The sequence below is a fragment of the Oenanthe melanoleuca genome, chromosome 3, assembly GCF_029582105.1.
Source record: "Oenanthe melanoleuca isolate GR-GAL-2019-014 chromosome 3, OMel1.0, whole genome shotgun sequence".
NCBI lineage: Eukaryota > Metazoa > Chordata > Aves > Passeriformes > Muscicapidae > Oenanthe > Oenanthe melanoleuca.
The window spans coordinates 1,459,422-1,477,890 of NC_079336.1; the positions used below are offsets into that span (position 1 = coordinate 1,459,422).

Here is an 18,469-nt window from a genome sequence, read left to right on the forward strand (position 1 = left end):
GCTGATTTTTAGATTCTGTGGTGTTCAAGTGAGTGTGTGCTTTGGCATTTCCCTCAAGAAAAGCATGATTAGGGCAGCTCATCTCCTGGCCAGCGGTTTGCAGAAAACTGGTGGCAACTGGAGGATCTTTTCAGGGACTGAAAAGCGGGGGGAAATAAAGAAAAATAAAATAAAACCTTTTTAGACATTAATATTATTATTATTTTTGCCTTCAGTTGCATGTTGGTGCCTGCTAAAATCCTGCTGCTGGGCTGGAGCCTCCCATCTGCCCACAGCCATGTGCTGCCAAGATCCAAGAAAGCTGATTTAGCCTTTTTGCTGACTTTTTAGCCCCTTTATCCTCCTGGCTTTCTGAGGTTTACACCACTGCTGTTTGCCAATGTCATGAATTTAAAATCTGCCTTAGTTTTAAGTGTTCATTCGGCTGTGGGTTGTGGGTGACATTGGTGGGGAGGATGGAAATCCCATTTAATCATGGGGTGTTAAGTTAGTGACAGCAAATGGCTGTGTAACAATAGGTCTGGGGATTGTTCTTTATTACCCCACATATTTCCCCTCTTCATGATGATTTTTCATGGTTAAAAATCAAATTTCCCCTTTATTTTCTTGGCATGCACTTGAGTGCAACACTGAAAATTCCTCCTGACTTCTCTCTGCTGCTCTGAGGTGAACTTTTTTTGCTTTTGGCCCGTCTCCAGATCACTCTTTCAGCTGAGATTTGCTTCCTCACCTTCTTTCTGGGAATTCTTGATGAGTAGATGAGAGAGGCATTAAATAGATTTAGTGAAAAATGACCATCACCAGCGTGGATGACTTTCTTCTAATTAAAAATTGAAATGGAAATGAATGAGCTTCTCTTGGGGCCATGCAGGAGCTGCTGCTAAGCCCAGCTCTATATTCATCAGTCATGTGGGAAGTCCAGTGTATGAAAGAATTATCCCAGAAACTTCAGTACCTTGGAGGATGCCAATAAAAGGGGAGATTTTCTAGTGACAGCAAATTGATGTGGCCTAGATTTAAATCTGTTGGCCTAGAGCTGAGTCAGAGCTGAATTTCATGGAATCACAGAATGGTTTGGGTGGGGAGGGACCTTAAAACTCATCCAGTTCCACCTGCCATGGGTTGGGACACCTTCCACTATCCCAGGGTGCTCCAAACCCTGTCCAGCCTGGCCTGGGGCACTTCCAGGGGCAGCCACAGCTGTAAGTTTTGCTATAAAAGAAAAAAATGGCTGATTCAGTCTTACTGGATAACTAAAAAGCTAAAAGGTAAAATGAGTTGGAAGGAGTTTTTTAGGACTGAGAGCAAAAAAATAAATTTACTTCAAATAAAAGATGCTTTTTACCAAGCAAAAGGATTTTTACAGGTAAACAAAAATGCCATGTTGCAAGTAAAAAGAAAAATCTCAACATTTTCCACTGCAGAAAAACTGAAAAAGAATTTCTAGCTTAAACTGTAACATCCTAACTTTTTGTGATTGGAAAATATTAACAAGAGTATGATAATGTTAGTAGTTATGATAAGCTATAGGTAATAGTAAAATATTAATTAGTTTTCATGTTTTAAGATGCTCTACAAAAAAAAAGTACAAAATGCATTGTAACCAGAGCTAGGGTGGCTTCAGATGAACCCGTGTTTGGGCTCTTACACCCCAGAGGTTGTTCTGTTGAGAGAGACCAATTGCTTTTAAATCTATCCATGTGCTAGGTCTCTAGCAGGTTGTTTTGGTTGTGTGCCTGACTGTGGCATTGTTCTCTTGTAGGGATGGCAGAGCCTCACCCTCCCAGCAGCGATGAGAGAGACTGACCTGGCTCCTCCTGCCCCAGGGCTGCTGCCTCTGCATATTCATGGCACGGTGATGCAGGATGTCGGCAGCAGCCCTCGACTGCGGCTCGGTCCCACCGCCTGTTCCTTCTGCTTGCCACTCTGAGTCACCATGACAACGCTGTGACACTTCCAGCAGAGGTTGCAGGGGTGGGCTGGGGGTGGGCCAGGAGGTCAATGCTGGAGTCTGACGGGATCAGGAGTGGCACCTGCAGCAAAACCACCGCGGGAGAGCCGGGGCACGGCAGGAAGATGAAATTCCCCTTCCGTTGGCTCCTCCTGGAGCGGGCACAGTGACACTGCTGTAAAACTCCTGGTTATGGCTACTGACCCGACGTGATTGCGCGGCGGCTCCGAACTCATGAGCGGCTATACCATGTTGCGCAATGGGGGAGTGGGGAACGGAGGCCAGCCCTGGGTCTTGAGGTGGTCCAGTCGCATCCGGCTCACCTGGCTCAGCTTCACCCTCTTCGTCATCCTCGTTTTCTTCCCCCTCATCGCCCACTACTACCTGACCACCATCGACGACGCGGACGATGCCGGCAAGCGCATCTTCGGCCCCCGCGCCGGCAACGAGCTGTGCGAGGTGAAGCACGTGCAGGACCTGTGCCGCATCCGCGAGTCGGTCAGCGAGGAGCTGCTCCAGCTCGAGGCCAAGCGCCAGGAGCTCAACAGCGAGATCGCCAAGCTCAACTTGAAGATCGAGGCCTGCAAGAAGAGCATTGAGAATGCCAAGCAGGACCTGCTGCAGCTGAAGAACGTCATCAGTCAGACTGAGCATTCCTACAAGGAGCTGATGGCTCAGAACCAGCCCAAGCTCTCCTTGCCCATCCGGCTGCTGCCGGACAAGGACGATGCCACCTTGCCCCTGCCAAAATCCAACAGGAACTGCAGGCTGCACAACTGCTTTGACTACTCCCGCTGCCCGCTGACATCTGGCTTTCCGGTCTATGTCTACAACAGTGATGATTACCCTTTTGGTAGCTCCTTAGACCCTTTAATTAAACAGGCCTTTGAGGCGACTGTCAGAACTAATGTTTATGTTACTGAAAATGCAAATATTGCTTGTGTGTATATAATTTTAGTGGGGGAAATGCAAGAGCCTGTAATGCCAAAACCTACTGAACTAGAGCAACAGTTGCACTCTTTGCCATATTGGAGGACTGATGGGCACAACCATCTCATCATCAATCTGTCGAGGAAGTCGGAAACTCAGAACTTTATTTACAACATCAGCACGGGGCGGGCCATGATCGCCCAGTCCACCTTCTACGACGCCCAGTATCGGCCGGGCTTTGACATCGTGGTGTCACCTCTGGTCCACGCCATGTCCGAGCCCAACTTCCTGGAAATCCCCCCCCAGGTGCCGGTGAAGCGTAAGTACCTGTTCAGTTTCCAGGGGGAGAAGATCGAGTCTCTGCGCTCCAGCTTGCAGGAGGTTCGCTCTTTCGAAGAGGAGATCGAAGGCAACGCCCCGGCCGACTACGACGACCGGATCATCACCACCTTGAAGGCTGTTCAGGACAGCAAGCTGGACTTTGTTCTGGTGGAGTTCACCTGTAAGAACCAGCCTAAGGCCAGCCTGCCCACTGAGTGGGCTCTGTGTGGAGAAAGGGACGACAGACTAGAGCTACTGAAGCTTTCTACTTTTGCACTGATCATCACCCCCGGGGACACCCGTTTAGTGATCTCGGCCGGGTGTGCCATGAGACTGTTCGAGGCCCTGGAGGTCGGGGCCATCCCGGTGGTTCTCGGAGAGCAGGTTCAGCTGCCCTACAACGACGTCATCCGGTGGAACGAGGCAGCCTTAATCATACCAAAGCCACGCATCACAGAAGTGCACTTCCTTCTGAGGAGCATTTCTGACAACGATCTCCTCGCCATGAGGAGGCAGGGCCGCTTCCTGTGGGAGACCTACTTCTCCACCTCCGACAACGTCTTCAGCACAGTCCTAGCCGTCATAAGGACTCGAATCCAAATCCCAGCTGCTCCCATCCGAGAAGAACCCGCTGTGGAGATCCCCCACCGTTCTGGCAAAGCTGCTGGCACAGACCCCAATATGGCAGACAATGGTGACCTGGACCTGGGGCCTGTGGAAACAGAACCACCCTACGCCTCTCCCAAGTATCTCCGCAATTTCACCCTCACCGCCATGGATATCTACAGGAATTGGAATTCTGCCCCTGGGCCTTTCCACCTCTTCCCCTACACCCCCTTTGACCCCGTTTTACCATCAGAAGCGAAATTTTTGGGGTCTGGGACTGGATTTCGACCCATTGGTGGAGGAGCAGGTGGCTCTGGGAAGGAGTTCCAGGCTGCCCTGGGTGGCAACGTCCCGCGGGAGCAGTTCACGGTGGTGATGTTGACTTACGAGCGGGAGGAAGTGCTGATGAACTCCCTAGAAAGGCTCAATGGCCTCCCCTACTTAAATAAAGTTGTGGTGGTGTGGAACTCTCCCAAGCTTCCCTCCGAGGATCTCTTGTGGCCAGACATTGGCGTCCCAATCATGGTAAGACAGATGGAGCTGCCATGGGTTTGTTCTTGGTGGGGTTTGTTGGAGTCGGCTGTGTCAGCTCAGGGGGTGGTTGAAGGTGTCTGTACCTCGTTTGGATATTGTATCAGTGGAGGAAAACAAGAGGTGCCAGGTATTTAACACTCATAGAATGGGAATTGCTTTTGAAGAGCCTAATGTGAATTTTAGTGCTTCAAGCCAAAAGATTGTTGCTCGTTGGAAATCTTTGCTTAGGCTCTTTAAGTGCCTCCCTGTGAGGACAGTTGACACCTTATAAATACCTAAGTAGTAACAGTTTCTGCACTTTGCCAGATGAATTTTTTATTAAAACAAAAGAGGGACCCACTGAATTAGTGTCAACTGCAAAAATTCACCTCTCACTTTATATTACACGAGAAGGAACTACAAGCCAAGGCTGATGTGACTGTGAGAGCTTCCATGCTCCCAAGGTTGTAGCTGACTTTCTGCATATATTTGGGTTGATTATTTTTTTTCCCCAGCCAAACTGAAGAGGTGACACCTTCAAAAGCCAACATTCATTTTCAGACCCATGAAAACGTAATCACTTGGACATTGACTCGTAAGGACTGAATTATACCCAGATCTTTATTTATTTTAGGACTTCCTTGCCATCCCTGCATAACTTTCTTCACTGGCCATTGTTAATTAAAATTAAATATAAATCTCCACTCATAAAGATAGCAAGGGAGCAGAGCCACTAACGAGAACTAACAGTGAGTGCTCTGAATCTGGTTGTGTTTAGAGGACAAATGGAAGGATAATGCCTTACAAATCAGGGAAGGGAAAAATAAAAGAGGGAGATGGTACTTAAATACACAAACTGCATGTGGTTTATGTGACAGGATGCTACTGAGCTTAATAGCAATGTGAGCTTTATGCTGCATGCAAAGAGATTCATTGATTTAATATTTCCTTTTATTATTATTGTGATGAATAAATCCTTCTGCTCACATTTAAAAATCCTTATGGTCCGGGAACAATGAGGAGAGAAAATTGCTTGGTTAATTGCAAAATAATCTTTCACATTAGTCCTTTTAAACCTGCGAATTCTACAAAATCTTTGTATTGTGTCTGCCAGAAAAACTGCTGTCCTCCTTGAGAGCAGGGATTGTTCTCCTTGGAGCTGCTAATGGGTGTTATTTGTGAAAGAAAAATGCATTTCTGGTTGATGGAAGATAATGGCTTTTTGTACCTGGCTCTCTGCACATCTGTTGTGTTGGAGCCCTGCTGGTTTTTTGGGGACTTGACACACAGGAGTTGCTTTGAGCCACGCTCTGGGGGATGTGCCATGGGGAATATTGGGATCTGTGTGGTTCCAGAGGAGGGAATTGTCTTGTTCCTGCTTTGGGATGGTGGATGGTGACACTGTGCTCGTGGCCAGTTTTCAAGAGAGCCCAAATCTGGGATTTCTCACAGCAGGGTTAAGGCTGAGCAGCCTCCAGACATCCATCCCCCTGTTGCTAAGCCAATCTCCAGACTGACTGTTTAATCCTGTTGGGAGTTTGTACCATTCATCTACAAGGATGGTTTGGGGTGGCAGTGATGGAAAACCTCCCTGGGCTTCATCAGACAGTGAGAAATCCTAAGGTGTGCTCTGGAAAAAGGGTGACAGGAACATTGGGAGCAGAGGGGAGGCTCTGTTGGAGCCTTGCTGGCTGAGATGTGGAAGAGGCAGCTGGGGATGTGGGACTGGCAGGAGACACAAGCCAGGGTCAGAAGAAAGTGAGGAGCTATGGTTCTGATTTCCTTATGAGGAAAAAGAAATCTCTTTTGATGATAAATATCCAATTCTCTCAGATCTGGCAGTGGTGCTGTATCTCTGTGTAACAAATACCTTCCCAGTAACTTTGGATGCAAGGAATTGCTCCATGTTCAGGTCCCAAAGCACGGAGCTTTGTGGGGAGACTTGAGGGGAGAAGAGGAGGGGATGAGGGTAGATTTGGGATGTGATTGAGGTGGGTCCAGGCACCAGCTGACTCCCAGGAGCAGCACAGCAGCAGCACACGTGTGCCAGCATGATCCAGGATCAAAGCACCTGAAGCCAGAAGGTTATTGAAGAAAATCCAGCATCAGAAAGATGTGGAGCTGCTGCAGTGAGCCCAGAGGAGGCCATGGAGCCAGGCTGGGAGAGCTGGGGGTGCTCACCTGGAGCAGAGAAGGATCCAGGGAGAGCTCAGAGCCCCTTGCAGAGCCTGAAGGGGCTCCAGGAGAGCTGGAGAGGGACTGGGGACAAGGGATGGAGGGACAGGACACAGGGAATGGCTTCACTGCCATTGGGATATTGGGAAGGAATTTTTGGCTGTGAGGGTGGGGAAGCCCTGGAATAGAATTCCCAGAGAAGCTGTGGCTGCCCCTGCATCCCTGAAAATGTCCAAGCCAGGTTGGATGGGCTTGAATCAATCTGGGATAGTGGGAGGTGTCCCTGCCCATGGCATGGGATGATCTCTAAGCTCCCTTCCAACCCAAACTTTTTATCATTCTATATAAATTACAAGTTAATGAGACAAAACAATGTTTGTAGCACGTTAAGAGCCTTTGGAAGCAAAATAGAGTCCTGAGCCCCACCAGGGCCTGCTGGTGGCAAGAAATGTGTGGCTCTGTGCTGAATTCCCCAAAGGAGAGTTGGGCTTCTCCTTACTCCATGTGTCAGCTTTATTTATTAATGAATTCCTTGCAATGTCTTTTGCAAACTGCTTGGCTGTGATTTGGGGGTTGTCCTCCCAAGTAGATTTCTTTTCCCTGGTGGGCTGGGAATTAATCAAGAGCCAAGCTCAAAGCTGCATTGGAACTTTGAATCTTTCATGGATAACGACATAAACAGGGCTACAGAATATATTTGATTTAAAAAAAAAAAACAAAAAACCTTTTGACTTAAATATAGATGGCATAATTTACTAAAATGCCAGAAAGATTCCTAAGCTGCACAAGAGTTTGATCAAATATTCTGTTCCTGTCCCCAGCCTGAAGTGAGTAGGTGGAAATCCAATGTGATGTGAAGTTGTTTGTAGTCACTCAGGGCTGCCCCTGGAACAGATGCAGGCACTTTACCCTCACATTTAAAGCTGTAAAAACTCTTCCCATCTCACTTTAATCAGTAGTGCAGCAAAACCCAAAGGCTGTGAATGAGAAATCTTGTTTGCCAAGCTCAAAAACACACTTTTTCCCAAGTGTTTGTATCTCTAGCACTGCCTTAGGAGAAGTCCCCAGGATAGGAAGAGTGTGACTGTTCCAGCTCCAGCAGCCACATCACAGCCACTGCTGAACTTCTTTGTTGCCCAGAGAAGCTGTGGCAGCCCCTGGATCCCTGGAAATGCTCCAGGCCAGGTTGGTTGGGTTTTGGAGCAGCCTGGGATGGTGGAAGGTGTCCCTGCCCATGGCAGAGGTGGAACTGGGTGAGCTTTAAGGTCTTTCCCCACCCAAACCGTTCTGGGATTCTGTGATTTGAGGCTAAACCTTATTTAGCCCAAAGCATTATTTTCACAGCCTCTGCTCACATTCTAAGAAATGACAGCCAGAACTTCCAGCTCCTCTCCCTCTGCTGGGTTTGTGAGGGCCCTCAGTGGCTGGAAAAGCCCTGCAGCAGTTTGGTTTCTCCTCCTGCTCGGGGCTGAGTTAGGCTGGGAGTGCTGGAGGCTCTCTGAGCACTTAGGCTGGGTTCAGTGCCAGCTCCTGTGGCTGCCAGCAGTGACTAATCCCTTCCTCCAGCTTTGTTCCACAGTAAGTCGCTGCCTTTGATCCCTGCAGCCACTTGCAGTGGTGTAAAGTCCTTTTTGCTGGCCTGGTGGCTGGCTGAGAGGGCTCATTCCATTCAGCTGCTTGTTTAAAAAGGGATCATCTGTGGAAAATGGCAAATCCGGGTCTGCAGACCTGTTTGGCTGCACGTGGTCCCTTGAATGGCATTTATTAATCAGGAGCAGGGAATGCTGTCCTGACTTCCCCTCTCTTTGGGCCGTGGAAATGTGCTGTGCTGAGCTGCTCTGAAGCTCAGATGTCTGAGCTTTGCACATCCTTTCCAGCAGAAGGACTCCAAGGGTTTTTTGTGTCTCCATTTGTAGGAGCACAGCAGGATCTGTAGGGGATGCTTCTGGCTAAGAGGAGGAGGAGGAGGACAGAACCTGGTCAGGCTGGTGGCCATGGTGGCAGAATCAGCTTCTCTGCTTGTCCTGCAGCAAGCAGCTGGATCCTCAAGCTTGGTTTTGTGATAAAAGCAGCACCAACCTTCCAAACTAAACAGCAGCTTGAGATAAGCTGCAGTGGTGTGTGTGAGCCAGAGTGAGATTGTCACACTGACCAGGAGTTTAAAAAGAGAATAAAACCTCCCTGCTGATCAACACCACCATTTCAATCAATCCTTTTCCTTCCTGGGAGCTTTGCCTAAATACCAGCTCAGGGTCTGGTTCAGCTTGGTAATTCAGCATTTACCAGATTCTCCCTTGGTGATGTGGCTTGTGCTTTTCTGGGCCAACTCACCTGCAGAAACTCTTTGATGAGTCCCATCTTTATCCTGCTTTTTCCTGCCTTTTTGTGTTCCAAGTCAGGAAAGACCCAGCTTTGCTTTGAGCTCCAGAAAGAATTCCAGAAGGAACAATTCACACAAAATCAGCTGAGAAAATCCCTGTTCCTTAGCACCGAGTCCCTTCCCACAGGAGATTTGCCCATCCCTGGGTTGACCAGTCTGTGTTCAGTGCCCCAGGGTCATCCCAGTGAATCCCAGGTTTGTGAGCTCAAGGTTTGTGAGTTTTGGAAGGCAGGGAGATGCTCCAGGGAGTGCCTGGGTGCTGCTGTTGGGTTTGCAGCACCACCTGCTGCCCACGGAGCCCTGAAATCCCTGTGAGTTTCACCATCTCAATAGGTGGTTTTTTTTTCTGTTGTGTAGCAGCAGAGGAAGGAACAAATTTGCTGCTTAGTTTACCTGTGAATCCTAAAATCCAGCTGCTTGTCACTGCTGGGCCTGAGCAAAGGTGCAGCGAGGCGTGAACGGGGAATGATAATGGAACAAGCAGTGCCGACTCCTCGGAATCTGCACTTGGAATATCAACTCCAGCACCCTCACTGCTGCTGCCTGGACCCAGCCCTTCACTCTCCCCATGTCCTGTGCTGGTTGGGGATGGCTTTTCCACAGAGAAAACCTTCCTGTAGCCCCAGCTTTCCGAATCCCCTCGGCTCAGGGTGCAGCTAATGGGGTTGGTCAGCAGAAGGGAGAGTGTTTGGGGTGTTGGAAAGGAAAATCAAGGGAGGGAAGCATCCTTGCATGCTGCTGGGGACATAATTGGGTGGCTTTTGTCACATGTGAAAGCCTGAAGGTGTCACAGGGGCCACTCTCCTGTGCTGGAGCCATTAAACATCACCACAAAAGCTGCCTGTGCATCTCAAATGCTCCCTGTCCCAGCTGCTGGGGGACAAGAGCAGCAGGACAGGACTTGGCACCAGCAGAACCCACATTGACTGTCCAGGGCTGCATTCCTGCTACTTCAGGGTTTGGATTGTTACCTGTTTAAACACCAACCTGTTTAAATACCAAATGTCCCCAAATTACTCCATGCACTGGAACAGGCATGGGGAGAATGGATGTGGGTGGGTTTTCTCTCTTTTTTCCTTTTGTTTTCACCTACTTTTTATCCTCTGTGACTTTGTTATGATGGAGCTGAGTGTTGACATCCACCTCACTGCAAGCTATGCCCTTCTTCCCATAAAGTCCCAGAGCCTGGGTATCTGCATTTCCTTTCTTCCCAGGCTTTTATCTCTCCTGGTGGAGCAGTTCTGCTGTGCAAAGCCATTTGATTGTGCATTCTGCACAGGCTGCCTTATTTGTGAAGACAGCCTTGTCTCCCAGGGTGGCCATAACTTGATGCTGTGCCACAAGACACGGATGGATCCCCTGGCACAGGAGGGAAGGAGCGAGCAGGACTCACTGAGGTCAGGAAATTGGGTATTAAATAGACAGGAGAAAAGAAAATCTGTGTTTGCTGGAACAGGAGGGGCCTCGTGGGGCACTGGGACATCAAAGAGGGACATGAGGAGGTTACAAAGAGGAAGGTTCCTCTTGGATATGAGGTTAGAGAAAGGGATGAGAGGCAGCAGAGAGGTTTTAATCACTGCTTGTTGCTGCATGTCTGATGTAGCTCCCAGATGCCTCCCCAAGCTCTGTGGATTGATCAGCAAGGACCTTGCAGCTCTCAAGGAGAAAGGGATGATTCACTCCCAAGTTTTGGGGTGGGCTGGCAGCAGCAGCCACCCCTAAGCAGTTTCCTGCCCCTTTTCTCCACAGTTCCTTCCTCTTTCCTCACCTGTATCTGCTGAGGAAGCTGCTCTCTTATCAAACTCATGGATGCTTTTTGTGCCCACTTTCATAAAATCAAACAGTGGTTGCTGATAAAGCCTGATGGGCATATGGACTGTTCCCCTCTCCACCTGGCTTTTCCTGGGTTTTTGGGAAAGGTTCATCTCCTGTGAAAAGCCAACAACAGGTGATGGAGTAGCTGGATTCAGAACCAAGGGTGCAGTTTGTTTTCCCCTTGTCCTGTCTCCACAATCCCTGGAATCAATTGTTTCACTGCAAGCACCCAGAAGGGATGGAGCTTTTCCTCCTGCTGGCAGTGAGGGGATGTCATGTTAGAGCCTGTGAGAAAACCAGAGGGAAAATTAGTAGTTTTCATTTATTTAAATCCTTTGGTTAATTAATTAAAATCTATGTTAGTCCTATTAAGAAAAGTGAGGATTTTTTTTCCTTCTCCTGAAATTGGCCAAAGGACCATCAGCTAAGGGCATGGAGGGAAACTGAGGCACAGAGAAAGCCACACCTGGGCACTGAAACACCCACTTGTATGTCTCCAAATAGGTGTTTTCACCTATTCCCAGATTTTCTAGCAGCAGAAAGATGGGAAATCTGGTAAAGCTTCTGTTTTCCCAGATAACACTGATGAGATATCCAAATCTCTTCAGCTTCCTGGATGCTCATTTGAAGTGAACTCTGAGGGGTTTGAGCTTCGTGGAGGGAGGAGAAATGGGTTTTGTTCTCACACTGAAAGCATTTGGGGCAGGGAAATTCCATTTCCAGCCTGATCATGGCTTTGATCTCTGAGCTGCTCAGAGCCTGGCTTATCTCTGTGACAAGAGACAGCCCCACCTTGGGCTGTGACAGGACAGAGCTGAGAGGGAGTAAGGAAAACTTCACAACAGCCATAAACTGGAACATTTTTTCCAACAGGGCTCATTTTCCTCTTGCTCTGAGTGCAGGTGACAAAGCAAATTGGTTTGAAAAGCTGGTATTAATGAGGTTGATTTTATTGGGAATTTATAAAAAGGAATTGTTTGGAATTGGGACTCATTTATGTGATCTCTGCAATTTCTAACACTTGCTGGTCCTCAATTCCCAGCCCATACTCTGACTTGTGGGAGATGGTTCTGGGAGTCTGGATTCATCCCAACCATGTGTTTGGCAGTAATTATTAACTGCCTCTTGATGGAAGTATTTTTTCCCCCTGGATTTTGTTGAAGCAATTAAAAGCTTTGGGATAAATCAAGTTTTGAAGGACATGACATTGCCCATGGCTTGAGTTCTCTGCTTCTCTGGTGGAGTGATGGGCAGGTGTGAGACATGGACCAGGTAAAGAAGGATTTAGGATTAAAAAAGGATTCCAGCAATTAGGATCCAGAAATGGAAGTCTACAAAGGGAAATTCCTCAGAAACCCATCTGGGATCTGCCACCTGGAGGGAAAATTGTGTGTTTGGGGAAGATTCCTCTCCCTTTATTCAAGAGGACATCCCAGCCCCATCCTCTGCTGTTGGAGCTGATGGAAATTGCAGTTCTCAGCGAGTTGTGCTCCTGGAACAACAGGAACAAGGGATAAAATAGCAATTTGGGGATCATGGTGTGGGTTCTGGAACAGCTCTTTTCTTCTGACATTCCATAAAGGATCTCTCATCCCTCTGTGATGGATTTGAGGGCTGGCATGCTGGCAACTTCTGAGATGAGAAGGCTGAGATCTCACTGGGAAGCTGTCTTCATTTCACCCAGAGCTTCCCCAGTGAGATCTCAGCCTTCTCATCTCAGAAGTCCCCAGAAGGATTCTGCTCTGGAATCAAGCTGGAAGCCAAAAGTGAGTTTATGAGCCTGAGTGCTTTATGGTTGCTGCTCCCAGCCACATAAACATTAATAAATCCACTGTCCTCTTCCCATCAAAACAATAACCTGCCTGCAAACTTGATGGCTCTTGGCTCTGCTTGTATCAGAGTTTATATTCCAGGTTTTTTAGTAGCTGCTCAGTGAGTTACAGTGTGACTCCAATTCCCTGCTCCCTTTGTTGGGCTGTGATGCTCATTTGGATGCCCTCAGATACAAATGTTTGCACTGAAGCTCGTGTGGGATGGGTCAGAGCAGCTTTTAAATGCTGGAAACGTCTCTGATGCATTCCAAAGAGTGAGATGCACCAACGTGAACAAATTTACAAATAATGGCACCTGCTCTGCCAGGTGTTTTGTTTTCCTGCTGTGGTGGAAATCCTTGCTGACAGATCCCCAGGAGGAACCTGCTGAAGAGAAGTAATTGCACAACAATACAGAGGATTTGCACCGACGAAATCCTCGGGTAATTAAAGCAGCTGGGCCATCAGCCAAAGAGCAAAGTGTGGAAAGATAAGCTCTGCCTCACTTAGTGAGCAGAAAGGAGGTATTTCCAATAATCCCCTGGGATCACAGCCCTCGGATTTCCAGCTCTTGGCTCCTCTCTGCCTCTCTGCTGTGCATTTTTGTCTCCAGGATGGAAGTTGCTGGGTTTCCTCCCATGCCATGACCTGGTGCTACACAGTTCTGATGGCTTGGCAAGGGGAGGAGACCTCAGGGGTGCTGCTGAGCCCCCTCCTGACTTTTCCACCTCCTGTCTCACAGATGAGATGTGACAGCCCCTCTCAGAGCCATCCCTGAGCTCCCAGTCCATTTGCTGCCAGACTTGTCAGCCCTGGCACTGTGCCTTTCCCAGGGAAATCAGAAGTGCAGGAGTTAGCTGCTGATGGGCTGAGGGAGATCTGGGATTTCATACTTCAGAAATTTTGGGGTTTTGCTTGTTTATTGAAATCAGATTGGGGAGTTGCAGTCTGTGAGTTGTTCTTGGGCTCCTGTTTGGCTCTTCCAAAGATAACAAGGAATTTGTACCTGACTTGATACAGCTCTGAGTGCTCTGGGAAACATCTGGAGAAGTGAGGCAGGCAGGGAAAATGAGTATTTTTGCCAAAATAAGGCTTCCCAGTCAGTTCCTTGAGCAGCTCTGCCCTGCCTGGTGCATTCCCTGTGGTTCCCAGAACAGACCCAGGAGATGGGAGCTGGTTCAGAGCAGTGCTCACTCCAGCCTGCTGTGCTCCTCAGGCTCTCTCTGCTCCAGGGTCTGCAGCTGCCTCAGCCAAACTCCTGCTGCATCCTGGCTCTGAGCTGGGTCAGATCTGAGGCAGGAGGGTGGGATCTGCTCCACTGACTGCACACATCCATTCCTGAGCTGTTGGTATTTCCCAGTCTGGGAAGCTTTTGTTCCCCACAATTGGTTTGAATCCTTCATCCCTGAGCTCCAGGCAGGAACACTTCACCTTTTGGATGGAGTCAGAGGCTGCTGCCTGCCCTCTTTCTGTCTCTTTGTGTGTTCCCTTTCTCAAGAGTGGTCCCAAATGGCATCTCTGATATTAGCAAAGTGGGTTTGGTACAGGCAGTGTGAGGAAGGTGTCCCCATTTCATCAGAACAACATTTTGCTGTTAAAACTGCCACTGAAGCAGCCAAGGAGAGGAAGAAGAGGCCCAGAGGGTGAAGTTCAGAGTTGACAAATCACAGTGTATGGATGCCCTGCTTGTGCTGAATCCATGCTGGGGACACTCCTGCTGCTGTCCATCATCTCCTTGAGGTATTTCAGCTCTGGCAACTGGGACTGTTTCTAGGCTGGGCAGAATTCATTTGGAATTTTCAGTCCTTGAATACCAAGACAGGATTTGCCAGGTGAAAACTGGAGAGAGTATGGATAAAGAACTGTGACATCTGTGAGGACATCACACCTGGCACCTGCTGGGCACTGCTGGGCACCTCCAATCCCAGGGTCAGTTTGGGCAGAGCCTGAGGGGATGGAGCTTGTTCAGAACAGGGAACAGAGCTGGGAAGGGGCTGGAGCACCAGGAGAGGCTGAGGGAGCTGGGAAGGGGCTCAGCTGGAGAAAAGGAGGCTCAGGGGCACCTTGTGGCTCTGCACAGCTCCCTGACAGGAGGGGACAGCCAGGGGGGTCAGGATCTGCTCCAGGGATGAGAGGAAACAGCCTCAAATTACATCAGGTTGGACATCAGGAGGAATTTCTCCATGGAAAGGGTGCTCAGGCACTGGAACTGCCCTGGGCAGTGCTGGAGTCCCCATCCCTGGAGGTGGTTTTAAAACATGTGAATGTGCTGGGTGTGGATCATGGGTGAATGGCTGGATTTGATCACCTTTGATTTCTCCATGATCACACCTTTGGGAATTGCCTATTCCACTGCAAAAAAAACTTCCCACTAAACTAAAAATTTGAGTTATCAGTATCAAAACTCTCTTTCTTCTTGAAATGACTTTTCTTAGCTTCCCAGCAAACAGCAGCTGGCTCATGATCCCAGACCTGCCAGTGGAAGTTGGATCATGAGCTTTGCACTCTGCAGATTTTCCCTGTGAGCTTTCATGAAAAGCACACACAGGAATTTTGGGAAGTTGAGAAGGGAATGAGCTGCAGCAGTGCAGTATTGGAACATGACAGTGTGTTATCCCAGGGACCTTCTTTGAGCCAAATAATTACAATTAATTGTAAAATAAATCTAATTGGACAGCCAGCTCCATGTGCATCTCTAATTGCACAGCCAGCACACAGAGAATAAAAATAAGTATCTGCATCCCTGTAATGTTAAAAGGAGCATCCTTCTCTTTTAGTTTCTCTGGGAAGATGTGACAGCTGCTCCTGTATGAAAATGAATAAATAATCAGATTTATTTGTATCTCAAGCTGTTTTCTCCTCTTGGAGATGAGCGATCCACTGATCTCAGCTGAGGAGTTTAAAGGGAGAGCAAGTGTTTGCACATTTTCTGTGCATGGACACAGCACCAGTTAAAAAAAAGCTTTTCCATGGTATCTTCCTGTGTGGTTTTGTTCTCAGCAGGGGATAATTTATGCTGGGTTTTATGTTGCATTATTTAATTACACGTATTTTTAAAATGCATCTGTTTTGCCAATTTATATTCAGCGTGCGCTGCCTCTGGATGGCTTTGGAACTAAATACCCTTCTCATACCTCTGGAGATGAGTCTTAAAATAGTCTATAAATCCTTTTAATTCAGATTTTTAAAGTGCTCTGAGTCGGAGGTAGCAAAGCTGGAGGTTCAGGGCATAAAGGAGGGGCCGTGGCTGTTTCAAGGTGAAGAGAAAGGAGCAGGGGATAATTAATACATGAGAAAGGGGATAACAGCAACTTCCTGATCCATCTTTACAAGGCAGGATTAAAGGGAAAACAAGAAGGTGAAGAATTGCCAGGGGAAACCAGTGTGAAAAGCAGGGACAGCTCCTCAGGCAATGCACGACTGAGGAAACATCCTGCTGGAAGTGTCAGCTTTGGGATGGATGCTCAGATAAATGGATATTTTTGGTGCCATCAAGTCAAACAGGGAGCAGATTCCAGAGGATTTCTGTGGGGTGGGTGAGGACTGATATCCCCCTTGGCTGCCCACAGCCCCATCCAAGCCCTGGGACTCAGCCAGTCCTGGAATAAAGCTGGGAGCCAGCTGGGAATGGAGAGCAGTCAGGAGAGGAGCACATTCCCTGTGGATCCTCCTGCATCCAGGCATCTCCCTCTGGGTGTGGTAGTGGGGTGGCTTTAGGAGCTGAGGTCCCAGCCATTCCCATTTATTGATAGATCAGTGTCCTGGTGTGAAGGACAGGTGTCTGCCAGTAAAGGCAGGAACTCCTCTTTGAAATGGAGAATGGAAACCCCTCCCTCCAAATTATTATTATCATTTTGAAATTAAGGGGCTCTCAGGCAAAGAGATGGGAATTAGGAATAACAGTTCTTTACTAGGAAAATTAAAATAGCAATGCAGTATTACGCAGAACAATCCCAAACCCTGCCAGAGTCAGAATCCAAGCTGACACCCGTCAGTCAGTCAGGGTGTTGGCACAGTCCCATTCAATGGTGGCTGCATCCTCCTGCAGGGGCAGATGTGGTTCAGCTGGAGCAGTGCTCCTGGAGAAGGTGCAGTTTCCTCTGAAGCTCCAGGGATGATGTGCAAAGGTCCAGTTTTCCTCTGGAATCCAGTGGAAAAGGCTGCTCTGCTGTTCCAAATCTCAGTTTTTCTCTGGGTAGGAAAGGCTTGGCTCCTCCCCTGGCTGGAGCATCTCCCAGTGGGATGATGGAATTTTATCAGTCATGCCCTGGGACTCAGTGGCCATGAACAGGAGATATCTCCTGGAGGGAGGATGGGCTGTGGGAAAGATAAAGATGATTGCCCAGCTGGTTTAAAGATGGCCCATGAGCAGATAATGTGTGCCAGGAGATCAGGGTCACTGCCCCAGCTGGTTTAACAGATGGGACAGAATTCACATTTCTGGCCACATCAGCCCAACACAATCAGGATCTGAGTGTGCCAACACCCAAATACCATTGTCCCAACAAACACCTCAAGCTGCTTTTTGTGCAGCTGCGATTTCGCCTTTAAAACATTCATTATCACAAACACTGCCAAAAAAAAATTTTTTTTTTTTCTTTCCCCCCTCACACAAAATGCCAGCCTGCTCTTTTCTGTCTGGAAGGAGCTTTGACACCCTGCTCACACAGTGTCAAAGTGCAGGGCAGCAATTCCCACTGGATTTGGGAAGCTGCCACAAACACTCTGGAGTCCCTTGTTGTGCCAGACTCATTTCCTCGAGCTTTTGGGTCTGTGTTGGGGAAAAAGAGAGTGGTTTTGGGGAGGAAAGGCATCATCAGGGGCTTGGCTCTGGTGGAAATGCCATGCTGGCATCCCATCTCCAGTGTGCTGGGAGGAGCCTGGTGTTGTGTGGAGTGAGGCCAGGTTGTTTTATTTCTCATGAAATGAAGAACTCCTAGCTGAGCCAAAGAGCTGGATCAGTGCTTTTAGCTTTGGAAAGCAGGATGCTGGCCAGTAGGAGCTGGATGGATTTCTGCCCTCTGAGGGTTTTCTCATGGTGGGAGTTGAGGTTGGCAGGATGGAAAAGGTTCTGCATGGGCAGGGCAGGGCAGCAGCACTGCTGGGTGTGAGGCTGCAAATCTTCAAAAAGCACCTCCAGGGTTGTCCTTGGTAGGGCAGCCAAGCAGATTTCAGGTCTGGGCTCAGAGCCACAGTGATCCTGCCAGCTCAGCTTGCCCAGAACAGGTAGGGATACAACACTGAGAAAATCGAGTTTAAAATGTGGTTGGACCTGGGGGATTTACTCCAATGTCATCTCACTGGGAATGGGCTGCAGAGGTTTTGGGTGACATCTGTGGTGATGACAGCAGCTCCTCTGGCTTCTGCTTGGCGCCTGTCCTGGCACAGAGCTTGTCATGGAGCCAGCGTGCCTGGGATCAGCCTCTTCTGAAATGAGACAGAGCTCAGGGACATCAGATCAGTCAGCAAAGGGAACCTCAGGTGTGTGGTTATCCAGTGCCAGAATTGCTGCTGCGCCCAGGATGTTGAGAGAATCACAAAATCAAGTTGGAAAAGTCCTTTGAGTCCAACCTGATACTGATCCCCACCTTGTCACCAGCCCAGAGCTCTGAGTGCCACATCCAGGCATTCCTGGGACACCTCCAGGGATGGGGCTCCAAACATCCCTGGGCAGCTCCTTCCAATGCCTGACCACCCTTTCCATGAGGAAATTCCTCCTCTTTCCCCAGCCTGAGGCCATGTGCTTTGTCCCTGTCTGACATTTGTCCTTGGCTCAGTTCAAACTTGTTCTGACAGCTTCACTTCCAAAAAACTACACAGCTTCCAGGAGGATGCTGTTTGGTGGGACCAGGCAGAGTTTTGTCTTTCTTGTGCCCTTTTCTGGTTCATTTGCAGAGCAGCAAGTGCCAGTCTGATCTCACACCTTGGCTAGAGAGAGTGGGAATGGAGCTGGCCATGGTAATTAAT

General features: G+C 48.6%; 1 protein-coding gene across 4 annotated transcripts in view; it reads left to right on the plus strand.

Annotated features, from left to right (window-relative positions):
• The window catches only part of EXTL3 (exostosin like glycosyltransferase 3), a 114,144-nt gene that overhangs the window by 82,841 nt on the left and 12,834 nt on the right, over positions 1–18,469 (plus strand). For all 4 annotated transcript variants that reach the window (XM_056486419.1, XM_056486415.1, XM_056486417.1 and 1 more), the window contains one exon: positions 1,763–4,333. In XM_056486419.1, the coding sequence (XP_056342394.1) occupies positions 2,186–4,333 (2,148 nt within the window). In that variant the 5' untranslated portion in view covers positions 1,763–2,185. The remainder of the gene's footprint in view (positions 1–1,762; positions 4,334–18,469) is intronic.